At 46.3% G+C, this 25,985-nt stretch overlaps 1 protein-coding gene and 1 pseudogene across 1 annotated transcript; one reads left to right on the top strand and one right to left on the bottom strand.

Annotated features, from left to right (window-relative positions):
- Positions 1-13,237: 13,237 nt before the first annotated feature.
- CDK5R2 (cyclin dependent kinase 5 regulatory subunit 2) lies at positions 13,238-17,548 on the bottom strand. Its single transcript, XM_069227124.1, has one exon. The coding sequence runs from the start codon at positions 17,360-17,362 to the stop codon at positions 16,349-16,351; it is 1,014 nt and encodes a 337-aa protein (XP_069083225.1). The 5' UTR covers positions 17,363-17,548; the 3' UTR covers positions 13,238-16,348.
- Positions 17,549-24,604: 7,056 nt separating this feature from the next.
- Positions 24,605-24,727, top strand: LOC138286822 (small nucleolar RNA SNORA35; annotated as a pseudogene).
- Positions 24,728-25,985: the final 1,258 nt, after the last annotated feature.

The raw sequence follows: 25,985 nt of genomic DNA, 5'->3' as shown, positions 1-25,985 counted from the left end.
TCAATCAATTTAAAGTGGATGGACAAGTTTCAGCAGCAATGACACATTGAGGAGATTCCTAGCTTTATGTGAATACTAAGCATGGTTTGTCCATGGCTGTGTTTATGTGGTACAACCTTTATGGTTGTTATTGAAGAAAGGTGCTCAGTTTATTTGGTCAAAACAAGTTCAACATGGATTTGAGAAGGTGAAACTAATGTTTTTTAATGTTCTGGCTTTATGTGCTTTTGTAGTAGGTAAGAAGTGCTTAATCATTATGGATCCTAGGATGATGGGAGTAAGTCAAATGGTTGATGGTTGAGAAAGCACAATTGCTGTTGCTTCAAGATTATTAAGTAATTAAAGTACAGCACTGTTGCGAGAGACACATTCTCTTGCTCCTGGGCAGTAGAAAGGTTCAGGAATTACATTTGTTGAATTAGATTTGAAATCTTCATGATCTTAAATAGTTAATATTTTTACTTGATCAAAAAGGAGTTGGCAAAGCATCTGCCAAGCTGGCTATGCTACTTTTAAAATTACAAGAATACAATTTTGTTATCAGACACTTACCTGGTGAGCAAAATTATAGGGCGGACTGTCTTTTCGAGAATGCCTTTACCTTCTGTTGATTGTAATGAGAATCCCAAGGGCTTTGGAATGTGTGGTTGCAGCACTGGATGCTGAACTGGAATGCAAATGACTTGTCTCTGAAACTGATTGAAGAGAAGCACGTGCACCTGGTGAGGTTTTGAAGGATTTAAAGCAATACATGAAACCTGGTTGGCCTAAGGAGAGACCTTTGCTTTCTCACAGAAGATGTTATGCACATGTGCCCATTGAACTTAGCACTGTGAATGGCATGATTCTCAGACAAGACCAGTGTGTTTCTCCTCTTGTTTTAAGTGAACCACTTACTGAGATAATAAATGAAGGACACTTTGGAGTCACTTTCACTTCTAAAAAAAAAAAAGTAAGAATATTTGTGGCCATCACGTAAGGCTGGTTTTACTAATAGACGTGTTTTCATCTGATAAGCATTGGGAAAACTACAGAACATCCTTTGCATACCACAGTTTTTCTGAGGCACATAGGGAGAAGGAACCCATTGAATTTGGAGGTCTATTTAATCTCTTTGGGGCAGCTCAGAAATACATGATAGTTTTAAGAGAGTATTATTTTAAATGATTTTATTTTTATTTTGTATGATTTTAGTACTGATAGTGTGGTTAAAGCCTTGGTGCTTTGTGGTCACATTTCACTCTAGAAGATGCATTTTCAAAATGATTGTCACAGACACGGGTACTCACTTTGTTTCTAAACACACAAACACATTTGTGCATAATTTCAAAACCAAGCGTTTGCAAGTGACTTTAAATAGTCCTTTATCTAATGACCTTCTAGAAGGAGCTATTACTGTGATGCTAGTAGGGAATTTCTTTTTGACACAACATTTTGAAATTACAATATTACCCCTCATAGCACCACAGGGAAAGCTGTGTTTACCTTACTGCAAGGAATGATGCCTCAAGCAAATCTGTGTCCAGAGTGGTTGAATAATTGTATTGGTGTACAAACAAAAGATAATACTGACGTTAACTAAAAGAAAAAGAATGTTAGAAAAACCCTTGGCGTATACATTTCAATTTGATAACAAAGAAAGTAGGTCACTCTGATTAATATCGGACGTTTGGTCATTATTAAATGCCCTAAGAAAGTTCAACAATTAGAATCTAGGTTTTCAGAACCTGTCAAGATATTAAAAACGAGTAGATATTCTGTTTTACTCGCAGGGAACATCAGAAATGTGGTGCATGTTAGTGATTCTCAAGCATAGATTCGCTCCACTTACAAACACAAGCTGAGAGATATGGAGTCTGATGCTCTGGAGTTTTTAATTTCAGACAAAAATGTCTATTGCAGGGGTCAGACTATGAGTAAAGTTATTCAAACCAGGATACAGTGTTGCTTCTTCTTTGAGTGTGGATCGATTTGATTGTGATGCCATTCAATCGAAAACAACTGACTGAGTCTGTGGCTCTCGTTTCTTTGCCTTTGTTTTTGTTTTTTTTTCTAAAGGAATTTATGAAGAGAATTCAAATGTATCCGATGTTCCTAGTTCTTGTTTTTCTGCGATGGGTAGTTCAAATAATTCATGTTCTAATTTTTTTAAAATACTTATGTACCTGTTTTACTATTCGAATGTGGTGTTTGCTGCAAATGTTCTACGAGGATACCTTTTGTTTATTAGTTTGTTTTTCTCATTTAAGGTGGGAGGTGTGGTGGTGTGTGCATATGTGTAGTGGTGATGTAATGTTTTTGTCATGTTCGCCTGCTTAGCTATGGAATCTGAAATGCAAACTGGCTGTGGATTCTCTGGATCTCTGCTTTCGGGCTAGGCACTTGCTGAGACCCAGCAGTCCAGATAGAAGGTTTTCGTCCAGTGGATTAATTTCTTTAGGGATAAACTTTGTTTCTCCTACACAACACGTTTGCATGCAGTTTCATCTTTAAATCCCCAATCAACATGCTCACAAACGGAGCCGTCATGTGTCTGTTTTGTACAAACTGAACAAAATAGTACTTACCTCCTAAAGTGTGGTCTTCTGGTCATTTCACCAACTTTGTTGTGTCTTGCTCAACTCAGAATGCGCCAACCATGTAAGGTTTACAATGTAGGAATGAAGTGTGCAATCCTGCAGAAGGTTTTTCACATCGAGGCCTTTGACAGACAGGGTGAGTACAGGATATACCCAAACTCCGCTGCTCCCGGGACCCACAACTGCATTTCTGAGAATGAAATAAAGCTGTGTTCCACAACCTCACTGTGTCATTTGAGTTATCGATCTTTATGCTCAGAAAGTGCATTAACAACTCTATGGTTCCCGCCTAAACACAGAGCAGTAAGTTACACAGTGGAAAACAAATGTACATCTAAACTGCACTAAGCTCATTCTAGAATTATTGTCACACCATCTTCACCGCCTGTCCTTTTTGTCACTTCGATTATTTGGAAAGCGTTTCACACAAACCTAAGGGGGCTTTAAAGTGCTACAGACTTGGCCTACTGCCTTAGGGGCATCTGTTTGTAGACAGTTACATTTCTAATAGTCCACTCAAGCACTGGCTCTGTGGCGGCCACATTAGGTGTATTGGCTGAAGGTTCCCAATGTAAGGGTCGCTGCTGGTCCATACGTTACTGTTAATGGGGATCAAACTTCTCTTAATTAAGAAAAAATACTTCTTTCATTCATGGTGGGCTTTGATTTGCTCTACTGGAAGTGTGGCTGACGCCATGTCACGAGATTCAGTCACTTAGGGGGTCATTACGAGTCTGGCGGTCCTAGTGCCACATCATAACCCTGGTATTCGGGCCACCAGGGAACCCCACGCTCTGCCAGGATCGGAGATCTGGGTGGTCTGGAGGTAGTGGCAGTCCTCATCCGCCAGGTCAGTGCTGCAAGCAGCGCTGCCCTGGAGATTGCAACACCCTTCTAAGCTAGCGGTTTCATGGTGGTAGCATTGCCATGAAAATGCTGGTGGAGAACGGGTGTAGGGCCCCTGCACTGCCATGCACTTGTCATGGGCAGTGCAGCCCCCACCCCCCCCCCAGGCCAGCACCATTGCAATGTTGACTGTTTGCTTTGCAGACAGTGAACATTGCGTTGGTAGTGGTGCACCCTGCGCTCTACAGCATTGCCAATGGCTCAGTTACGAGCCGGAGACAATGCTGTAGCCTATTTCCCACTAGGCCAGCAGGCAGAAACTGAGGGAAACTCTTAATGGGGCCAGTGGGGAGGTAGCCTGTGTGGTGCAACCTCCCCGTCGGAACTCATAATGACCCTCAGTGTTGAAAGGCCACTCCTGCGTGAATGAGACCTCTAATTGCAAAAACATAAACCCCCTTGTGGGTAAAGTAGGGTTCACATAACAACTCCCCTTTAATCTATATATGACTCCTTTCAAAGGCTCTTTTCTGATTTCTAACATATGAATGTATGTGGTCAGTACTTACTATACCACATGTAGTTTGGTTCCATACTTTATTATTAATGATTAAAATTGTTGAACAGCGGACTTGAGACAGCTACATATGCTTAAATGTAATAGCGGGGTTTAAAAGAGGTTTACTTACATCTGTTTATTCTTTTTTCTATCAAAATTAGTAATGCTTTCCTGCTTGATTTTCATGTTAGCACGACTTAAAAGTTTATGAGAATTTACCATGTCAGACCGTGAAGTTTGACACTCAATTTGTCTTTACCCGATGGACAGCAAGCCACTTTGCGATCTTACAGTGTTTATGTTATGTATGTTCCCTTTATTTTTTATTTTTTTTAAAAGATTGACCTATAACATAGGTTTTGCAGGGGGTCAGGATAGATGGAAGGGAGGGACCAGGAGACAGACATGTGGGACTTGTTTGCATACTTCCAAGGATGCAGAGGAACCAGACTGAGAATCACCACTCTCCATAGACAGGGCCACTGAAATTATGCTGCAGGAGAGGGCCAAATTATGCTACAGTGTTTAGACCATTATGCAGCAAGAAAAGGCAAATTATGCGGAATAATGCGGTACGTTTTGTGATATTATTACTTCATTATTTTGTCATTGTTAAACTTAGTAACACTGTCTGGGCACTGGTTGCACCCCATTAGTACCATTTCAATACTCAAAAGCTAAAAAGGAGGCCAGTCCAGCTTTGCAAAGGGTCTTTCACTGCCGGTCAGCATGTTGCTGCATTTTCAGTAACTTTTGAACTTTTTGAACAACATTTTTTTTTGTTAAAATCTACATATTTTGCTGGAGATAATCGCTTATTTGGCACATGTATATGCAAAAATCACCGCAGCCGCACAATGCATAATTCCAGTGGCCCGGACCATAGACACACAAGGCAGAGGCTGCCTCTCAAGCCCCCCTTGTGGCTGTTCATGGGGAAACAATCATCTGTCACACACCACTCTCAAACAAAAACAACAAAACAAGCTGTGGCTACAATGTTTTCTATGTGGGTATTTGTTGAGAATAATTCTCTTTCAGGTCATGAACCCCAAAGAGTAAAATGGGTCAGTCCACATACATGTTTTCACCCCCTTCCCGGGTCAGCTCAACAGTCTGGTCCAACAAACCAGAGAATTACTACATTTTTTTCTATAGTGCTTAGTTGTAAGTTCTACCTGCTTTAGAGAACTTACAGGTGTCAAGAACAAGGAGGATACGAGAATGAAGACAAGGGCAATAAGGTGATTTTACACAATCACTCAATTTAGTGAATTGTGGACCACAGGACTGTAACACTTGCCTCCTTCTTCCACAGGAAGGATGTGCCTATGAGAGCACAGCTCGTGCCAACATGGAATTCATCTTTACCAGGCACTGAAGGCTGAGCTACTTATGACGACATCTGAACAACCATGCTGACCACTGCGTGCACAACTTCTGATGACAAACACACTGATGTTCCTGATGGAGTGGGTGAACACTGGCAGGCACAGTGCACAATCTTAACTACTGCGGCAAAGTTCTGTTCCACAAGCAAACCTGGGAAGAGACTATGGGGCTCATTATGAGCTCGGCGGATGGTTTTCATCGTCCGATGAACTTCCAATGGGGAGGTTGCCGCCAAACAGGCTACCTCCCCGCCAGCCCCATTATGAGTTTCCCGCTAGGTCAGTGGGTGGAAATTAAGTTTCTGCCCACTGGCCTAGCAGGAAACAGCATTGTCTCCAGCTTGTAATCGAGCTGGCAGCAATGCTGTAGCGCAGGGTACACCAGCATCTCCGCAATCTTCATTGTCTGCGATGGTGCTGGCCAGGGGGGGCCTGCACTGCCCTTATCAAGTGCATGGCAGAGCCCTGCACCCGTTCTCTGCCAGCCTTTTCATGGCAGTGGTACCGCCGTGAAACAGCTGTTGGAGAAAGGGGTCGTCAGAACCTGAAGACGACCAGGATCTCGGATCCTGGAGGAGGTGGGAGCCCAACCGCCAGGGTTGTGATGAGGCGCTCGGACCGCCGCGTTCCAAACGCAATCCGTGAGTTTGGCGGTCTAGTGACTGCCAGATTCGTAATGAGGCTCTGTATGCATCTTCGATTGTTGAACTTCTTTGATAGACGTGTAGCTTTTGATTGTAAGTGTTGTGCATCGGTTATAAACCATGCATCTGATAGATCTCTGCGGATTAACAGCAGAACGTAGAAACTACTCTTCAGTCGGGTGGTGCGGTAGGGTGTTGGTCATAGGAGTGCATCCGGACACTCATCTATTTCAGGGTGCTTAAAAGAGTGGATGCAAGGCTGTGTTTTTCACTAAAAAGACAGCAGTAAATTCCAGTTTTGCATTACAAGTAACTACATACAACTTCATGTAATTTTGCCAAAATGTCACATAATGACACAAAATGTCGCATAATTACACAAAGACAAATTACATTAATTTCGCTACCTCCCACATGCCAGGCATGAGGAGCTGACGCAGCACTAGTTTTCACTCATTTCTAAACAGCCGCTCTCAGATGTTTTTTACATTATAACTGCAGCTCTACATGTACCAGAATACAAACGACACACCCGAACTGGATGACATACCCTACTTTACACTGACTGAAAAGCAACACTTCCCTGAGGTTCACCTGCACGAAGGGCACAGTGATGCCTTATAGCACAGCGAGAGAAACACATCACGAGCTGTGTGAAGAGTGGGATGTGTTGAGGCGTGCTCTGAGACAGTCAGTCCTAGCCTCATACCCCACAGCTCTCTGCATGCTGGGACTTTAGACACGTGCACTAAAAAATAGGCTACAGCTTCGCAAACGCAAAATGCTGCTGTGATGTGGTGGGCCAGGCGATACGGGCCACGTTACTGCTATGGACATTCATTTGTAAGGAAAGTTTAGCAATCAAGACCCCAGCTGCTCTGGATTTGATGCTGCTATACAGCTCATTTTAGGCCACCACACTCTCAAACGTACCCCCATGTATTTTGTTTACTAAAAAATAAATGTCACCAACAATCTGTATCACACCAAAGACACTACAAGTAAGGGAGCCCCGACTGCTGCAGCCTCTATCCACTGAACCCCGAGTGAGCTACTGTCAGGGAGTGAGACCTGGAGGCGCAAGTGTGGTACTGTATGATTAGTCGCTGAGGGCCACCGTCAGGCATCCACAGATCAACAAACACACAAGCAAAAATGAACCCGGGTCGACAGACACCCAACACAAGCACAAATGGACACAAATCAATAGATACTGAAGCACCCCTCCACACAAATCAACTGTAAACATTAATACACACATCTAGCGACAAAGATGAGCGCAGACAGGTATAACTGTGTGCATCAGCAGAGGGAGAGCAAACATCTTCCGAAATAAATGCACACACACAACCATACTTAATAGCACTCATGCACACAGACCAACAACTTACGGCAAATACGGACACACACAAAATAAATCTGCAAGCAAGCAAGCCTAGGACACTTGTTTAGCACAAATACAACACACGTGAAAGGCACACATACGATTACAGAGTACAGGTACCCATGCACGCACAGGTGATGAACAATTCATGAGTGAGTGGATGATCCGGGGGTGTACAGGCGGCTAGATGAATGCGCGAGTGTGGGTGGGGACCATGGACATCACCTTTGTTTACTCTTTAGTCACCCTGCGTTGCCCTGGATACCACTGGTTGCAGAACTTATAAAGATATAAAGGCGGGGCCAGGAAGTAAACAGTCTTGTTTACTTTTTTTTCTTCGTCGCTCTTTAGCAATAAGCAGCACATAAGACGCGAGAGGTCAAACATGGGATGTCGTCTGGGGTCAAAGGCATGTAATGCCATCACCCCTCCTTCGGGCATTTTAAAGAATGGACATGTGAATGGATTAATTGATGAATGAATGAGGATTTGGTTGATAGGAGAGAAAACGTGAATGCGGGTAGGAGGAAAGATGCATGCAAAGATAAGAGAGTATAGATAGTCCATTAATGCAACCATGAGCTCACCCATGTTTGCACCCACTTATCACTCATTTGTCCCTTTATAACCCTTCCATCTATCCATGCACTCACCCATCATTCATTCGTCTATCCATGTTTTCGTCTTATTATCCATCGAAGTAGCCATCTATTTATCCAGCATTAATCCAGGCACTCATTCACATATCCCTGCATTCTTATCCGTTCATCCGTGCAACTCACACTAACTTTTCAGTTAAGGAAGATGAGCTTTATTTTTGGCTTTGTCAAAGCTCGTAAAATAAATTAAAGTAAAAAAAAAAATACTTTGAAATGCTCCTAATGTGGGCAATTATTTGTCCCAATGATGCATAATGGCGCCACTAAGCTTAAAAATCCAGCCTTCAGATAGGGCGTGTGCAATAAATCACTGCTGAGGACTCTACACCAACACACAGCAGTGACGTGAAGCCCTTGGCAGGTGGTGTTTCGGTAACGAGGCCCATCGGAAGGCTGTACCAGGTGCTCCTGTGCGGCGGCACCAGAATCAGTACAGGTGTGTGCAGTGACAGAAGAAACACGAAGCATCCCTGGGGTAAGATAGCGTCGTCATGGCAACCGCTGCCTGTGCGATGCATCCTGCCGGCCTGCGCGCGCTGCTGAAAGAACATACAGGGCAGGCCCCAGTACCCAGGCACCGGTTCACGAGGGCGCAGGGCCGGCCTTTAGCATGGGTCAGCTGGGCCCAGGCTTCCGATATAATGAGGGGAGCATGGACCTGGGTGCATTAAGGTTATGCCAACTGTAGTGCCCTTCTCGTCCTGCTCCCGCCTTAGCCTTGTCCCTGCCTGTTCGTTACTGTCTGATTTGCCCGTTTAAAATGGTTTTAGTCCTTTATTGTCATACCGTGGGTCCCCCTTGGCCCCTTCCTTGCCCCCCTCTTCACCCTGTGACCTCTTCCGACACACATCAACAAAAGCCCTGATGACATCGCAGGTTAGACCTCCTGTGCAACAAAAGCATCCTCGATATGAGGCAGCTCAGCTATCGGTGATTTAGGTGAGCTGGGAGGGTCCAGGGCTGTTTGTGTTCAGGGGGCAGTTGCTGCTCATCCGGGTGCAAAAGGGAGCCCCTTCTGCCAAATTTAATTCACTACCATCAGCAAGGGCGCAAAATTTCAGTCGCGCACACCCAAGGCGCTATCTTCGCAAGGGCTGGCCCTGCGAGGGGGCCAAATGTTGCCGGACCCAAAGGAGTCCCCCCTGCTAGTGTGTGTTGGGGAAAGAGGTTGTGCCCGGGTTCTGCATCTACCGTCAACAGCAACACGTCCGTCTGAAACACGACTTTCTGTGTCAACAGCCAGTCCCTAACTCGCCGGGCTCTCCTGCCCAATAATACTAACAAGTAATGCGTGCAGAACGTCACAGGGCATCCCCACCCTTCAGCATTCGTCCCGCCTACAAAAATGACAAGGATTTTTTTTTGCTCAAAAATGAAGATCCCTGTTCCATTTTTCTCAGCTCGAGTAGAAGGCTCTCCGTCACATAGAATTCAAAGAATATGACAGATTCCTTCTCGGCTGCGCGCCCTGATCACTTGTTCTACTCGCTAAATAGTGAAGGTTTTCAGTTTTCGGGGTGACATGCCCCTCTTCTTGATTGTTTCCCTTTTATTACCAAAGCGGTGAAACTGGCCAGGGTGTGTTTTTGGGTAGAGCGGTTTTCATGGGTTCTTTGACAGTCCCAGAGGGAGAAGGCAGAAGTTGCAGAGGATCACAGGTGTATTCACACGGGGGTCTCTTGGTTATACATCGTAACCGAAAATGCTAAAGCTTGTCTGGTCCGCTGTCGCAGTCTGACTGGCCTGGGGGGAGCACCCAGAGGTGCCCTGACTCCAGACCGCATAAAACAAGGCAGTGGACGGTGTCTCCGCGAGGAGTACAGGACTTCTCCGCAAGGCTCGGGGATGTGCCGCTTCCCATGAACAAGGTGCGCAGCGATTGCGCGCCAGGAGTCGCAGAAGCAAACGAACATGGGCTGAACCCCACTGTTCAATGCAGATTACAGAACTGAATCCCCATCGAGCACTGAAAAATAAAAAATACATAGTGGGAGTAATTTATATATAGATGTGAAGAATGCAATATGTTATGCAATACCTATTCTTGAGGTTTTGGGGACGACGGGGAACACAGCAAGCCCTAAATGGTTCGTGATAACCCCTTCCGTCCCCCAATAATGGTAATAGATAGCACTTTACTCATCTACGCGCATGGTTTATGCCATGCTGACTTTTTTTTCACTTTTTGTGCCGTATTAGAAAGGGTTTCAGATATAATCAAAGCACAAGTGTTTACATCAGTGCACTGAGTTAACCTCACAGTTATAGGGCCATAATTACTAGTGCACCCTTGGCATAAATACACACTCTCTCTGTTCAAGCGGGTACCACGAACGAAATGTTCGACCGGAGGTCCAATAACAGGTATCACCTCTTAACCCAACGGTCCTGGTTTTACCCACCCCCAGAAGGATGAAAGGCTGAGCCGCCGATACTGGCGTTCAAACAAGCCTCTATTACCCAAAACAGGGCTACCTTACGTGCCAGTCCCGCGCTTTCCTGTGGAGTGCCAAGGCACAGAAAAATATACAGACAGTGAAATTAAAGGACAGAGCGAGGCTGCACGGATGTCGCAGCAAAGCATGACATCATCGTGAAAATCAAAATTTCCCACTTAGTGCTTAATTTGTAAATAAAAACGTGCCGGTGCCCAAAGCTCTGAAACACGCGACTTCTCCAATTAAATGTGCGAGCACAGAATACTGAGGCAGCGTAAGCCTAAACCAACTCGGGCCTCTGTAACCCATTTACAGCCATTCCCTGCCCCTTCAGCTTACTCTTACACCGTTCTACCTTTTCGCTTTTCTCTTACACCGTCTTTCCCGTGTGTGTCTTTTGCTCGCAGTAAAAGATTGAGGCAGAACAATAAGCGCTGGCCCTCAAAGATAAGCGCCCCGCACCGGAAACCACGGGCTCAAGTTAAGTACTGCTCCCACTGCAGTGTTTACAACGCGGTTTCTGCAGCCCAGCCGGGGTCACCAGGGATAAACCGACAGGAACGGCGAACAGAGGGCGGAACAGTGAGGTGCTTGCCCGGAAGCCAACATTTTAGTGAAGAGCGGGGCTGGAAATACGAATCTGATGTCCTCAACCCTCCATTGACACTTTCCGCACAAAGAGCATCCCCGATTTTCATGTGAATGTGCTTGGGGCGGGCTCTCGCTGCTTCCTCTTGGGCACCTTCACAGCCGCCCCACTCTGAATTTCACCCAGGGGACAGTGTTTCGTGTTGGGACCCTCGGGCTGCCTGTCCGAAGACGACGGGAGAATCCTACATGAATTACCAAGGACTGTTGAGTTAGGGTGGTCTCTGGACAGGCAGCCCGAGGGCCCCAACACGAAAGACGAGCCTCACTGTCCCAGGGAGAAATTCAGAGTGGAGCGGCTGTAAAGGTGCCCAAGATCAAGCAGCGAGAGCGCGCATGAAAATCGGGGATGTTACTGTGCGGAAAGCGTCAGCGGAGGGTCGATGACGTCAGATTCGTATTTCCACGCCCCGCACCTCACTACAATGTGGGCTACCGGGCAAGCACATGTGTCTTTGCATACTTAAGTTCCCTCCATCCTCAACCACGGGTGGCATTATCAAGAAGGTAAACGCCGGCGTTAAAGGGCACGATGGGATCACGTGGACGTTTCTAGCTCCCTTCCGCTGCATCCCGGAGCCTCGAGGAGGTAGGCCACTGTGGGAGTGCGGCTCGAGGACTAATTGTGAATAAATACCATGTTATTCACTATTAGTGGAATAAACAATTGACAAAAAAAGGAAAGTGTGTCTGGGCCTGATTTTGCCACCCCGGAGGCCAGGGGTCGCATGTGGGCAAGTCGGGGGCCCAACTGCGACCCCTAAACGACGCCTTTGCTGCGCAGATGTGACAGCCACAGCACAGACGGCTGCCGGTTCAGCACCATAGACAGCTCTCTCGCAACCTACTAAAAAAAAAAAAATAAGGTTCAGCGCCACCTCGGCACAGCACCCCACCCCGAGACTGGAAAACGAGGTGCCCCAAAACGGGGCGACCACAATGAATGCTCAGGAAACCCCAATGCAGGGAGGAAACTCGAGGCCCGCTGGCAGCAGCTTCAGGCGACGTGAATGTTGACGTTTCCAGGGAATCCCTCCTTCCCCCAAGGACCAGTATTATGAATTTACTAATGTGAGCTCGCGCCCCATCAGGTGACACTGCATGAAGTTCCTCCCCGTCCCACTTTATGTCCCCTCTAGGGGCCTCACTGTCTAGAGATTATGTGATATCTCACTCTGGTGACATCTTCTCCTTACCTGACAGTACTTCCCACTCAGTGGCCCATCACGTGCCTTGACTTCCTCTGCTTTTCACGCAACTTCCTCTGGTCTTAACCCAACCCTTAAGTGACCTCATTTCCTTTATTAGGTTTTCACCTCCACCTTTAGCGGCCTCTTTCTCTCGTGTAACATTACTAGTGTACTTAATGTGACACTGCTTCCCTATCGAGACATGACTTTCCTATCGTGACATGACAACCCCGCAGGTGACATTGTTCACGTCTGTACCATATTGCTGGTTAGCAAAACGAACCTATACAATCCTCAATTTGTGCAAAATCTTAGTTATTCAATACACATTGCTGCAGACAAAATGATTTAAAAAAATGCTATATCGCCTGTTTATGCAATAAGGCATCCACGTCTTCGCCTGTACCACGGGACGCCATTTTGAAAAGCATTCCCTCGCACTGCAACCAGTGCTCCGAGACACGTTTCACAGGTTACATTTCGTGGGCTTAGAAAATAATTTAAAATTTACACAGCCATAGCCTAGCTAGACAAAAAAAAAACACACACACAACAGGCCGAGAGTGTGGCCGGTGCCGCAAAGGGCGCAGCAAACATCCGCTCTCCAACCACGGAAGCTCGTGACTGCCAAAGAGAAGCGCATTAAATCACGGCTCGGTGCTGCATTCCATTAGCGAGCCCCAGACGCTGCCAAATCAGCCATTTAGTGATGGGCGCTCAAGGACGGGGAGGGCAGGTGCAGCGCCGGCCCGCCCCCTCCCCGCCAGCACCTTTGCCCGTTCCCGAAGCCAACCACTTTGCAGGGATGCCATCATCTCTCTTGGCTTCGTGCCCCTGCAGCAGGGCGCTGCATACCTCACACCCATCACACCGCGCAGCAAAAACACACCGCTCCCTCGTCGCGTCTCATGAATAGTTTATATCTCTTTTTTAAATATACAATATAAAACTGAGCATTTTTTTGTACATTTGAACAACATTGGCACGTTGAAAGCTCCAGTGTCAAACATATAATTTTGAGGTTTTTTTTTTCCTGTGAGCGTGTGTTCTAAAATATTACATTCAGAGAGCATTATGAGGTTTTTACATTTTTTTGAAGAAAGAAATGTGCAATGTTTATGCAGTAAAGGCCAGCACCTTGGAGAGCAGAGACGCTCGCTCCCATCCCAAGCAACCGAGGGACCAGCAATCACCCTTCTCCACCCGCCCCCGCCCGGTGACTTGTCAAGCAAGGAAGAAATAAGCGAAAATATAAATTACTGTCTATACACAAGATAGAAATGCTTTAAATCTCTCGCCCTCGAACATAAAAATATGTCCTAATTATTCGAAGCTTTTGTTCGCTTGAGGCAGCTGCACACATCGCCCACCCACTGCCCCCTCCTCCCAGGCACAAACCACAGAGGACTCTATCAACATCAAGAACGGACACCGGCATGCAATCTCTTCAAAAATACGGAAAGCGCCTAGAGCGCTGTGATTGAGAGGCACAGAGAAGCTAGCACCCACCCAGCCTCGAGTCTCCACGTCCGGAAACACACTGAAGACACACCCTTCTTTCCTGCGGGCGGGTTACACTGACACCCCGACACCAGCTGGGGTACTGCGGAGCAGGGAGACCCTGCATTTCCACTGACTCAACGCTACGTCGGACCCGGGATTTTAAATGTGTGCCTGTACAGATCTTGCTTTGTCACTGTTTAAAAGGTGATGTCATCTGGATGGGTTTAATTAACTGACGGGCACCAACATTTCACCAAAGGGGTGCTTGTATCCAATTAATCTGGACTGCACCCAAATCCTCTCCCTATCCAGTATTCCTATAAAGCCCTCATACATCAGATCTCTGTGGACCTTGGTAATCTCCTACAAACTCTCTTAATGGTCCCTGGCGAAACAACCCATCTCTGATAGGATGGAGCAGAGAATCTGCAATGCAGTACTTTAACCAGAGACCCTTACAAGAACCCCTTACAGAGGGTTCATTGTTGATGAAAGGCAGCTGATAGGTGGATCCATCATTGTTTATTAGCAGATGTGCAGGACCATCTCAAACGATGATGTGCCAGCACCTGAAGAAGGCCCACCACCTTGGAGCTCTAACTAGGGTTGCCCACAGAATGACATCACCAGCTTAGACTCCTAAAAGAAGTCCGCCTGTGGATGACCATTCCACCCAAAGCCATCTGGACAATCTGCAAAGGTCTACTTCATCCAGGGTAACGCTCCTCATCACGCATTCTAGCTTTTTATTATTTCAGGATAGCTCTGATGTTGTTTCAACAAGTGAGGGCACTGAGAATGGGTAGGTATGAATATTTCCCACCCCCAGCATCCTTCCCATGAGCTTATCCCATGTTAGCTCTGGAGAAGCAAATTCACCTCCAAGAAGATACAGTGATCAATAAATACTAGAATTTTCCATTCATCAACCCAATCTCTCTTGCCCACTCCTGTTTTTTTGCATTTCATGCTTAAAAAGGGGTTATGTTTTCTAGTCAAGAACAGGTGCTTATATGCAACACTTTCCCACCAGCTTCATTGAGACTTGTCTTTCTTCTACTGGCAATGCCCCCTTCCAAACACACAAAAGGCAGAGGATCAACTCAATAGTGCCATCTTTGATACATGGGCACCAAAAGAGCCATTACAACCTTCACCGTGACAAACCCGTCCTTCAATAAAAGGGTGGTGGTGGGGGGTCCACTGAGGATATTGGTTCTGCTTCAGATGTCCACCCAAAACTTTCAAGCTATTAACATATTTAAGAAAGTTGGAGATTGCGAATGTCACAGTCACGATGCAGTACTCTTTCCATTACCATCCACAATCCAACATTCTTCTGCAGTCATGCAGGCATAAACCCTTCCCTGACAGTGTGATATCGAGGGCTAAGCAATCCTAGGGTGATGCCCAAGGCACCATCTACAGGGGGCATCAGCCTGGCCCTACAAGCAACAAACGTTTACCCTATGCTGACGTAGCAAGGAGAAAATGACACTTGGCTTAGAGCCTCAAGAATCCTTCCATTAGGTATGGTCTTCGAATGACTGTGTTCTACATATCATTAGAGGCTTTTGTTCGATGTTCATATCCAAGTTCTACTTAGAGGTTGTCCCCCAAGAAAGGGGCTAGTTCCTCATCATCTCTGACACAAAAGTGCTAAGGCCCTACATACCAAGTTACCTTTGCAGTACGTAGAGGTCTGTGTAACCCTGCCTGTCGCATGGACAAGAGACCCATCAAACCACCATCCTCAGTATCAATCAGCTCCTTCGGAAAAAAGGGACAGAGATCATATGCATCCCATAGGCTCCATTTTACAGACAGACCCACAAACCCCTTAAGGCCCGGGTATTATTGTTGATGAAGTGGCAGGTCCACACTCTTCAGTTGGTTGTACTGTTTGATGACCAGCTGGGCTATTCCGCCAGATCACGGGGTGGATGTCTTCTTAATGTGGGTGCATTTCAATCATGGTGTCATTTCTCCAGTCTGGGTGGTCTGCATGAGCTTACCTCACTAGGGTGCATGTCGGGCACATATAATCAATTTTTCATTTCCTTTTATTTAGTATATCAAACAAACCTCTTGGCATGGGTTCAGTTGAAGCAGCCTTGATAAAGTGTGTGTGTATTTGTGTGGAGTGAAATTGAGGGGTCAAACTCTACCCTTCTCTGACTATGAAGACACACAAAGGCACCTTCTTCAAAAGCCCTAGCCACGTATAACCCTTTGGTTGGCGAGAGCGATGGGTCAGTGCCTCTTTCGCCAGCTATTTAGGTGGTTCCGCCAACTCTCACAGGCATCCAGAGTCAACAGATGTTAGTCTCTTGCACCAACATTTTCAAAGATGTTTTGACGCAGGTTCTTCATTGTCCCATCTCACTATTGGCTGCTGTGTTGATTGATGATGGTCCAATACTTTTTATCCCAACCCTACTCCCCAGGTGGTCTCTGTGTAGATAGTGCAGTGCCCTGACGCCCACCCCGTATGTCCCCTTGCTTAACTAGCGGTCCAGACTGATGGTCCAGCGGCTCTCTCCCCGGCTCTGGTTCTCCCTTTGCTTCTCGCCCTCACCCTTGAGGTCCTGGAAGACCTGCGTGAAATAATGTGGGTCTGCGTTGATGCGGAGCATGGGCCCACTCATGACCTGGATAATGCGCAGGCAGCGCTCCCAGAAGCCTTCACGTCCCCCACCACCACCCTCGCCTTGCACCAGGAAGGGCTTGAGAGGGTAGGAGATTTCATTACCCATGTAGGAGTAGGCCAGGTAGAGGCAGGTGAGGAAGGCTGCTCGCAGCTCACCAGCTGTGCCCAGCTCATCGCCAGACAGCGCCTCACGGCAGAGAAGGTAGACGAAGACCAGGTTGGCTGGGGTGATGAAGCCCTGGTCCTGCCAGCCCTGAAGAAGCAGTGAACGGTCCACCCCTCTAAACCAGGCAATCAGCTCGCCTGGGGTCAGCTCCTTCAGCCGGTAGCAACGACGACAGACAAACTCGCCCAGGCACCTGAGCAGTTCTCCGGTCGAGGCCTGCACTACCACTCGCCGCGGGGACAGTGGGGCCACCACACCAGAGGAGACATTCTGCTTCCCACCGCCGTCCTGGACCCCAGGGTGCTTGCCACCATTTTGGCCGCCACCAATGCGCGGAGAGAGCCGCTTCCCACCCTGGAGGCCGCTCAGCGCGTTCTCCTGGTCCGCTGCCTGCGTCTTGCGCAGATTCTCGTGGTTGCGCTGCGCCACCGAGTCGCTATTGTTGTTGGTGTCAGGTGGGCCACCGTTTAAGCGCCCCAGTGGGTTGGGGTTGACCTTTTTGGCGCTTTTCTTCTTGGCTGAGGCAGCCACCAGCCGCTTCCAGGTCAGGGCGGATATAAGCACCGACGGACGCTTCAAGCTCTTCTCCGGCTTGCCGTTCTTGCTGTTGGGGATGGCTGTGTAGCCCCCTCCGCTGTCTGACTTCTTCTCGTCCAGCGAGCCCCCGCCCTTCGAGGCGGGCGAGAGGGAGAGCACGGTGCCCATGGCGCACGGGGAGACGGGCGGCTGTCGGTGGACTCTCCGAGCTCGGAGGCAGACCTAGTGAGGGCGCAGCCGAGGGCTGGGGGTGCCAGGGCCGCTCAGGGGCACAGGTCCATGCAGCAGGGCAGCCACCGAATCCTCCGCCCCTCCGAGCTCTGCAGAGCCTCCTCCCGCTGCGGCTGCCGGGTGCGCACTGATTCTGCGGCAGGAGCGGGCGGCGCGCCGGCCCGCCCGTGACGCGCACACGGTGCGCAGGCCAATAGAAAGGCTGAAGGTACCGAGACTGACAGCCAGAGGGACGCCCACGGGCCCGCCCCCGAAGAGCTTCAAAAGCCCTGCCTCATCCTACTTTACTGACAGCTGCAGGGGCCTACAGCAAGCAGAATGTGAGGAAGTGGGTGGGGCGCTAAGGACAAGGCACTCGCCTTGGAATGGGTGGGTAAGCTTGCAGTTCTTTCAATGAGCACACAGCGGTGGTAGCCTTGGCTGGAAGAGATGGACGTGTGGTCACGAGGTGGTCATGGCCTAGTTGCTTGTAGATTGCTTCAGACTTTGTTGTGCAGCAACATTGGGATATGTGGCATAAAGTGCTGTGTGCATGCCACTCGACTTGTAGAGCTCATAGATGCTGCAGTGTCATCTTAAGGAAATTGAGTACCCTGGCCAAAACATATTTTTGGGGCCCCTCCTAGAATAATCTTTAATTTTGTTACAGATCTACTACGAATGTAAGCCTGTATGATGCCAAAAAGCACTGAAACATATATTTGAAACCAGCGATACTAAAAGTCAGGCATGGCTCCTCTGCTAATGCAGAAGCTGCAAAACCTTTACAAGAATACAAGAATAATCTATGTTTATTATTGTTTTCTTATAAAAGGGGCGGTGCTACAGGCGATGACAGGGTCAGTGCGCATGTATGTTTGGCAGGCTGTCTCGGTCCGGCCAAACAAACATGCGCACTAGGCTGCCTCCAACCCGGCATTGTGTTGGCGGGCTGGAAACAGCAGGCAGAGACTCCCACTCTGCCTTGCAACGCCCTGGCTTGGCGCTCCGGCCATTCCGAATGCTTCTGTCATGCTGCCAGCAGCATGACAGCAGCATTCGGATTGGCCACACAGCAGTCTGGGAGCCTGTTTGGGGCTGCAGAGAAGGCAAGAGGAGCAGCGCAGTAGTGACGGTGGAGCAGATTCTGGTAAGTGGTTTTAAAAAAAATTAAATTCATTTTTCTCCTCTTACCCTCCCCCCTGCCACGTGCTGCCCCTACCCTGCCAAGTGCCACGACCTTTTCCTGCTCAAAGTAAAGCAAGATGGTGCATGCATCCCTCCTGACCTTTACATGTGGCCCCTTGGTCAACAGCGCACTGATGTGCTGTTTACTTGATTAAGCACTAACATTTAGAAAGCTGTTAAATGGACAAGCATTTATTTACAGGTTAAATTAAGTTAAATAAAGTAAGAAACTAATGTGTTTCTGCACCACTTAAATTTAGGACGAACTTAATTTCTAACGACATCTTGCACCAAATATGTAAAACTATGATCAAGTATCTTCAAAATTAAAAAGAAGCAGTGCATTTCATTAACATGCAGATGCGGTTAACCTTGGAACGTTAGATCATTTCACTGCATTGAGAGTTTTTTTTAAAGTAGTAGTTTTCAAACACAAGCTTAGAAACATTTATGCTTCCACTCACCCTGACAACAATGCCAATAGTGAACTAAGAGGCAAGACAGTTGTCATGTTCACCCGCTGGTGGCCTGGTTTTCTATTATACATGGAGAGCATTATACTTTAATAAAACAGACATAGAAGGTTTTGTGCAGCACACAACATGAACTCATGTATTTTGAGGTCATTTTAAATGTGTTAATGAAGAAAAAGGAGGCAAAGTGACAAACAAATGATTGCCTAAGAACACAAAATTTGGTCAAGGGGGAAGCCGAGATTCATCCCAGGTTATTTGGTTTCACACTGTGCAATTCAGCCACTAGATGTTAATGCTTTGCCTACCCAGCCCCTGACACTGCACCCCCCAACTGACACCATACTGTACTCTATGTGGCATCGGTAACACCACAGACCATACTTTGCGCCCCTGGAAAGATGTTCATGAGTACCCATATCTTAAACTTTCAGAAAAAGGATCACATAAGAGCAATTAAAATACCTCTTGCCTGGGGACCCAAGAATCCTTAAGATGGAACTGGATAGAGACACATAGAGGTAAAAGTAAGTCGAGAGATTGAGAGAGGGTTAGATAGAGAAATGGACTAGATGGAAGTGAAAGAAAGAGAACATTCACCTTCTGTGGTGGTTGTGGGGGTGTCCTTGGGAGTAGGGGCCCTGGGCAATTGCCCACTTTGTCCACACGTTAAAGAGTCTCTGTGATAGAGTTGAACTATTTTGGGAGGGACTACCCTTTGACAGTAAGTGAGGTGAGCATTTATTTGGAAGGAAAGGGCTTTTGTAAGAATGGTGAATTCCTTTGATGATTGTGGAGTATTTGACCTCTTGAGAAGGTGAGGATAATCATAACGCCAACACGCATAACAGTGAGAGAGCTGAGAGGCGAGACAGGCCTATAGATTGCTTAGGGCTAAGCAAACCCCTCCTCTGTATAGTGCAAACAGCCATGTGTTAGGGAATGTTAAATAAGTTGCCTGTATAGGTCTGCATAAGATATAGGGCTGTGAGTGGTTATGGCTGTTGTTTGGAGTTTCAATGTTAAATGAAGAGGTGGAGTACATTGCTAGGAGATCACAAACAGAATTGTGAAGAAGACTCTGGGGTGCATCTCTGTGCCCCAGGTTGGACCATAAATCTGACTGAGTATTGCTCATTATCAGGCTCTGCTCTCTGCTCCCTGATGATAATAATATAAAGTAAACACAGCCTTCCCTTAACCGTAAAAGGAAATTGTGACCATTTGCTCATTTAAAATGAACTCAAAACTACAAGCTACTCTCAAGGTGCCTGGAATCTACTGGTAGCTCACAATCAACTAGTTGGAGACACCTAGGGCAAGTGCTTACTTTTCAACAGCAGAGGTTCAGTCAGCAGTCTCGTCAGAAACACTCTGCTATCAGGCCAGCTGCCACAGGTTTTCATCTCAGTAGCTTCTGAGTGCCGTCCACAAGCAGTAGGCGTAATCAAGTTTAAATTACGCCAGCAAAAATCATACAATGTCAAAATTTTGTTGTCACATGAAATTCCCAAAGTTCCTCGAAACTTTGTGCTATGGTATTGCTCTACCAGTAATGCAACAACTTCCCACTTTAAGGGTCAGGAGAGCCACAACAGCAGGAGAGAATAAATATTGGAAGGGACCCACAACTTCAAGGACCACAGAGGCAATAGTGCAAGCAGGCAGGTCACAATCTACACGCACATGTGCTTTGGTCTATCAGCTCTTTGAACATGTTTTAGAAAATGTAATCTGACATTGTTAGAAACATATCTGCACTTTGAAAGCTTAATTTCTAATGAGAAGGTCTACCAGGCGAAGAAGGGTCATAATCAAAAAGGCCGGTTGTACCAAAGGTCATGTCATAATTATGGTGGAGACAAAGGGGGTTATTCTAACTTTGGAGGAGTGTTAATCCGTCCCAAAAGTGACGGTAAAGTGATGGATATACCACCAGCCGTATTACGAGTTCCATAGGATATAATGGACTCGTAATACGGCTGGTGGTAAATCCGTCACTTTTCCGTCACTTTTGGGACGGATTAACACCTCCTCCAAAGTTAGAATAACCCCCAAATTCTTCAGGTGTTTCGACAGCATAGTTTGAGTGACCTTCACTGGAGACACATAGAGACATGAATAACAGCATTTTGGCATTCATGGATGGTCCATGTGTATTAAGCACCATACCAAGATGGCAGCCTCCTCCATCAGAACCTCTCAGAGGTTACCTATCCAAAATAAAGAAACATATTTCCAGCCTTAGAGTTCATACAAAAGTGATGTTACTTCTGAAACCTCAGGTCTTGTAGGGAGACAATGAAAGCATCGTTATCTTTTCACTTGAAGTTTCACACAATGCTTGTGATGCTCCATCACCCAACTCATAGTGTGGCCCTAAGAGGGACCTTAGCGAGAATGGCATTGCAGCTAATCCCAGAATAGGTACATTATGGCCAATCACGTTTTATACATTGTTGGGGCTCTATAACAAACATGTGGAAACTAGCCATGTGAAATACGTCTTAGATACAAATTAGGGGGAAGTATGTAAATGCCTCATCGGATATAACAAAAAGCTTTCAAAACCATGGATTGGGAGGACCTGTTTCAAGTCTTGGGAAAAATAAACTTCATTTCATATAATATGAATGGGATCGGGTTTCTATTCTCACAAGCCATAGCAACAGTTTTAAACAGAAGACAAATCTCTGAGAGTGAACAATGAAATGTGGTACCTATCACAGTTGTCGCTGGTCTCCTCTTTTACGCATTGCATCCTACTGCAAATGTGCCTAGGTCAACGCTGGTCTCCTCTTTTACGCATTGCATCCTACTGCAAATGCGCCTAGGTCAATGGATTCCAGATAGATGCGTAATACGTATAATATCCCCATACATAGACAAAGAATCCGCTCCGTGCATGTTAGAGACTCTCGACAAATATGGAGAGCTATCTCGATTGTGTATAAACTTGTCCAGGTGATGGCTGTAATAAGTGGATGCTTTGGCAAGCTGTGAAGCAGCTATAATTCCATGGCTGGGCATACCATGGCAGATCCTAGATTTTATAAGTCCTGTAATGACAGTGGGACATAACCACAGGGATTGCATTCATTTTAATATCAGTCAGCTATTAGATATGCAAATAAGACAATACCATTCTGCATGAAACTACCGTTATCACTTCTGGAGAGGGTCATGCTTATTAAGATGGGAGTGCCCCCCTGATGCTTTTATTTATTCCTGGGAGTCATATGCTTATTGCTTAAGAAAATATTTTGGAAATTGGAAAGTAGGTTGTCCATCCTGAAATGTTCCTGACCTAGAATTAAATTGCAACCTCCTAAGTTGTGGTATGAGCAGGGGGACCCAGTGTTCCTGATATAGGACTCACTTATGAGTGTCCCAGATTAGTCTCTGTTATTTCCCTGACCTAGAATTACCAATACTATTACCCCAGAGTGGGGTAATAACAGGAATTGGTCATTTATGGCGAATAACATGCAGGAACTGGTATTTCCCTGACAACTGCAAGATGTTTCCCCCATTGTTTATAGCAGCCAAAAATCTATGTGGGGAAATCAAAAACCTGTTATTCTAATGGCTACAGCAACTATTGTAACTAGCCTCCAGGAGGTGCCAATCCTGAAAAGAATCTAATTTTTATTTTTTGCCTTGCCACAGTGCCCTTTAAGCCCTTAAACTTTGAAGTTTTTTTGTGGTAAGCTAGTTATCACACATGTGTATTCACAGAAGGAGAGAAAATTAGTTGTGAGTTTGTTAGTAGCTTCTTATTTTCCCATTGCAGTGCACTTTTTAGTTGTCACCCAGACGTGGTGAATATAACATTGCCAAGATATAGCTTCTGGGGGCTCTCCCTTTTGCACATTGTGGCATAGGTCTTCAGACTTTTTTGCAGTGAGCCCCCCTGAGCAAAATGTTTTCAAGTCAGACCCCCCAAAACTTCCTGGCAGTACTTGGGGGAGCAGGGTGGTTAGGGCAGAGTCCAGGGGAGTGACATTACCATTTCTGTCATACTTTTCTGTAGGTGATAATCCACACTAAATGTGAGTCTTATAAAGAAGCAAATGTTTTAAGCAAAAACATGACTCCTGATAACTGGGATGTTGTGACCTCCTTACGCTCCTGGGATCCAATACAATGGCACCTATTGCACTGACAGCTGCAGCCCGGAGTAGCAGACTGTGTTCTCTGCCTCTTTCACTCCATCCCCAACATGCATGGCGATCACTCCATTCATTCTTAGAACAGATTCTCTGTCCCTTTCAGAATAAAATGAGCTCTGGTATGTTGCCCATCACTTTGCTGCAAGGGTGCCTTCACCTCTAATGTTCAGAAGAAATGTGAACCTTCACTCCTCGTTTATAAATGATGTCAATGATGATTGTTATGTAGTGGGTCACTCCCTCATGGGCCCCCGTGCCATTGCACCTGGTTAAGTAACAAGATTGTCTGCCTTGTGAAGTGGTGGTCTTCTGTGCCCCTTATTGAAAACAATGGGCCTCCATCTTGCCCCATTCCTTGCTCTGTCATCTCTCTGAGGCCTATGCTAATGTGTCTCCCCCGCTTTAATTTTCCCTTCTCTTGGGAAAGAACAGATAGTAAAACAACACTAATAGGGGTTTAGTTGATGCCTGACAACCCTGGGCCTCTGTGCCACTTCATCTGCACCACAAATTATACCTACTGCTCTGCCCATTCTTTCCGCTGGACCATCACTCCTAGACATGAGACCCAAAGCAGGTTGTCTGCCCCTTTGTGAAAAAGGGGACTAAATTCCACATCTCATTGCCTATTGCTTTGGGCCTGTTCCCTGTGCAGCAAGGGTAACCTGGGCCCTAATGCTAACAAGAAAAAAGGGTTCTCCCACCATCTTGCTAGCGACACAGCCAATATCGGGGTGCACTGCCCTAGAGCCACTGCTCCTGCTGCAATAATGGTACTAATGGCCATTTATCAACAAATCTCCAAATTTCTTAGGGTATCTCCCTGACAGCAACGCATGTGTCCATTTGTAAAGGGAAAAAAATAGCCCACACATACCACCAACTTCTCTGGACCATCTCCTTGAGGCTATCCAGGAATAGGGAACTAAAGAAGAAATAGTCCTTCTCACTAGGATGCCTGCAATCTGAAATAAATGTAAATGTTTGCCATTGGCTAATCACCAAAAGTAAAGGCTGTTTGCAACAGAGTGCAGCTTTAATGTAGAAGCCACTATCCTTTAGAGACGTGATCTGAAGGTGTCAAGTTTTAGAAAGCTTCTTCTTAATGGACTTAGGGCCAGATGTAGGAAGCCTTTTGAGCGTCGCAAACTGCGAAAAACGCAGTTTGCGACGCGCAAAAGGCCTAACGCGATGCACAACCTCAAATTGCGAGTCGGTACCGACTCGCAATTTGAGGCTGCGACTCGCAAATAGGAAGGGGTGTTCCCTTCCTATTTGCGACCGCATCGCCATGCTGAGTTGCTTTGTGACCGCGAATACGGTCGCAAACCAACTCGCAGTTACCATCCACTTGAAGTGGATGGTAACTCATTCGCAAAAGGAAAGGGGTCCCTATGGGACCCCCTTCCCCTTTGTGAATGCCAAAAAAAATATTTTTTCAGAGCAGGCAGTGGTCCTATGGACCACTGCCTACTCTGAAAAAAACGAAACCAAATGGTTTCGGACGTTTTTCTTTTTGCAGCTCGTTTTCCTTTAAGGAAAACGGGCTGCAAAGAGAAAAAAAAAACTGCTTTATTAAAAAAGCAGTCACAGACATGGTGGTCTGCTGTCTCCAGCAGGCCACCATCCCTGTGAGTGCATTGACTCGCTATGGGGTCGCAAACCTCGACCCACCTCATTAATATTCATGAGGTGGGTCTTTGCTACCCCATAGCGAGTCGCAGAAGGTGTCTGAGACACCTTTCTGCATTTCGTTTTGCGAGTTGCAATTTGCGAGTCGCTGTGACTCGCAAATTGCAAGTCGCAAAATTCTACCTACCTACATCTGGCCCTTATAAACATATTTGCGCTAGGTACATTGTAGTTACCTATTTCTAAAAGGTATTCCTGGAAAGCACTTGTTTGACCTTAAATGCTAAATCATTTTGTGGCAACTTATACTCAGGACCACTGGAAGAATGCACTTTTGTGGTTGCAGCATTTTCCACATGGTTGTGGATTTGCTGCATTTGCAACATAATCCACCATCTTCTGAAGATTCTACAGATTTTTTACAGAAATGTTTCTATCTCCTTCGGATCAAAAGTTACTGGAAAGGCTGCAGCACATGTTGCCATGGAACTGGAAGGCCCCTCGCAAAAATTGATGATCACCATTCTGTTGCTTATTGCTAAATGTGGGTGTTAACTAAAGAGGTCAAACATTTGCCCACACAGTGTTGGCATGTGTAAAAGTGATAACATTATGAAGTAACACTGACTTGCATATTTACAGTTCCTTGTGTTACAAGCTGGGGCTTCACAGCATTATAAATACAAAAGTCAAAATACCGTACTGTGCCAATCAGGATTCAATCGTGTGCCTCTCTGATCTCACAAACAGACATCTTAAGTGATCCAAACACAAAAGAAAGCGATCCAAGGATTAGTTTAATTTACATATATTTTTCATTTAAGTGTGCGCCTAACTTTACATGCAGCTCGCTAAATGTGACAATAACAACAAAATACTTACAGAAAATGTTGTTCCTTTTAGCCACGTCTCTGACCCTGCCACCACAGTGCCAGGAATCACAGGTGCCTTCCTTTCATATGCTCTTTACTGGCTTCATGTAAATGAAGACAGTCTGGAAACGCGAAATAAGTCTCACTTTCAAGCCATCATCAATTACAAGTATTTACAAAGGCATTTGCGCCCCCCTGGGAACGTAGCCAGGGCCCCCCAAGGGGGCTCGTCCCATAGCTTGAA

Source organism: Pleurodeles waltl, chromosome 3_2 (genome assembly GCF_031143425.1).
Source record: "Pleurodeles waltl isolate 20211129_DDA chromosome 3_2, aPleWal1.hap1.20221129, whole genome shotgun sequence".
NCBI classification, from domain to species: Eukaryota; Metazoa; Chordata; class Amphibia; order Caudata; family Salamandridae; genus Pleurodeles; species Pleurodeles waltl.
This window is presented reverse-complemented; position numbering and strand designations above follow the sequence as displayed.

Coding starts and splice junctions, on each gene's coding strand:
- CDK5R2 (XM_069227124.1), bottom strand. CDS start 17,362: ATGGGCACCGTGCTCTCCCTCTCGCCCGCCTCGAAGGGCGGGGGCTCG.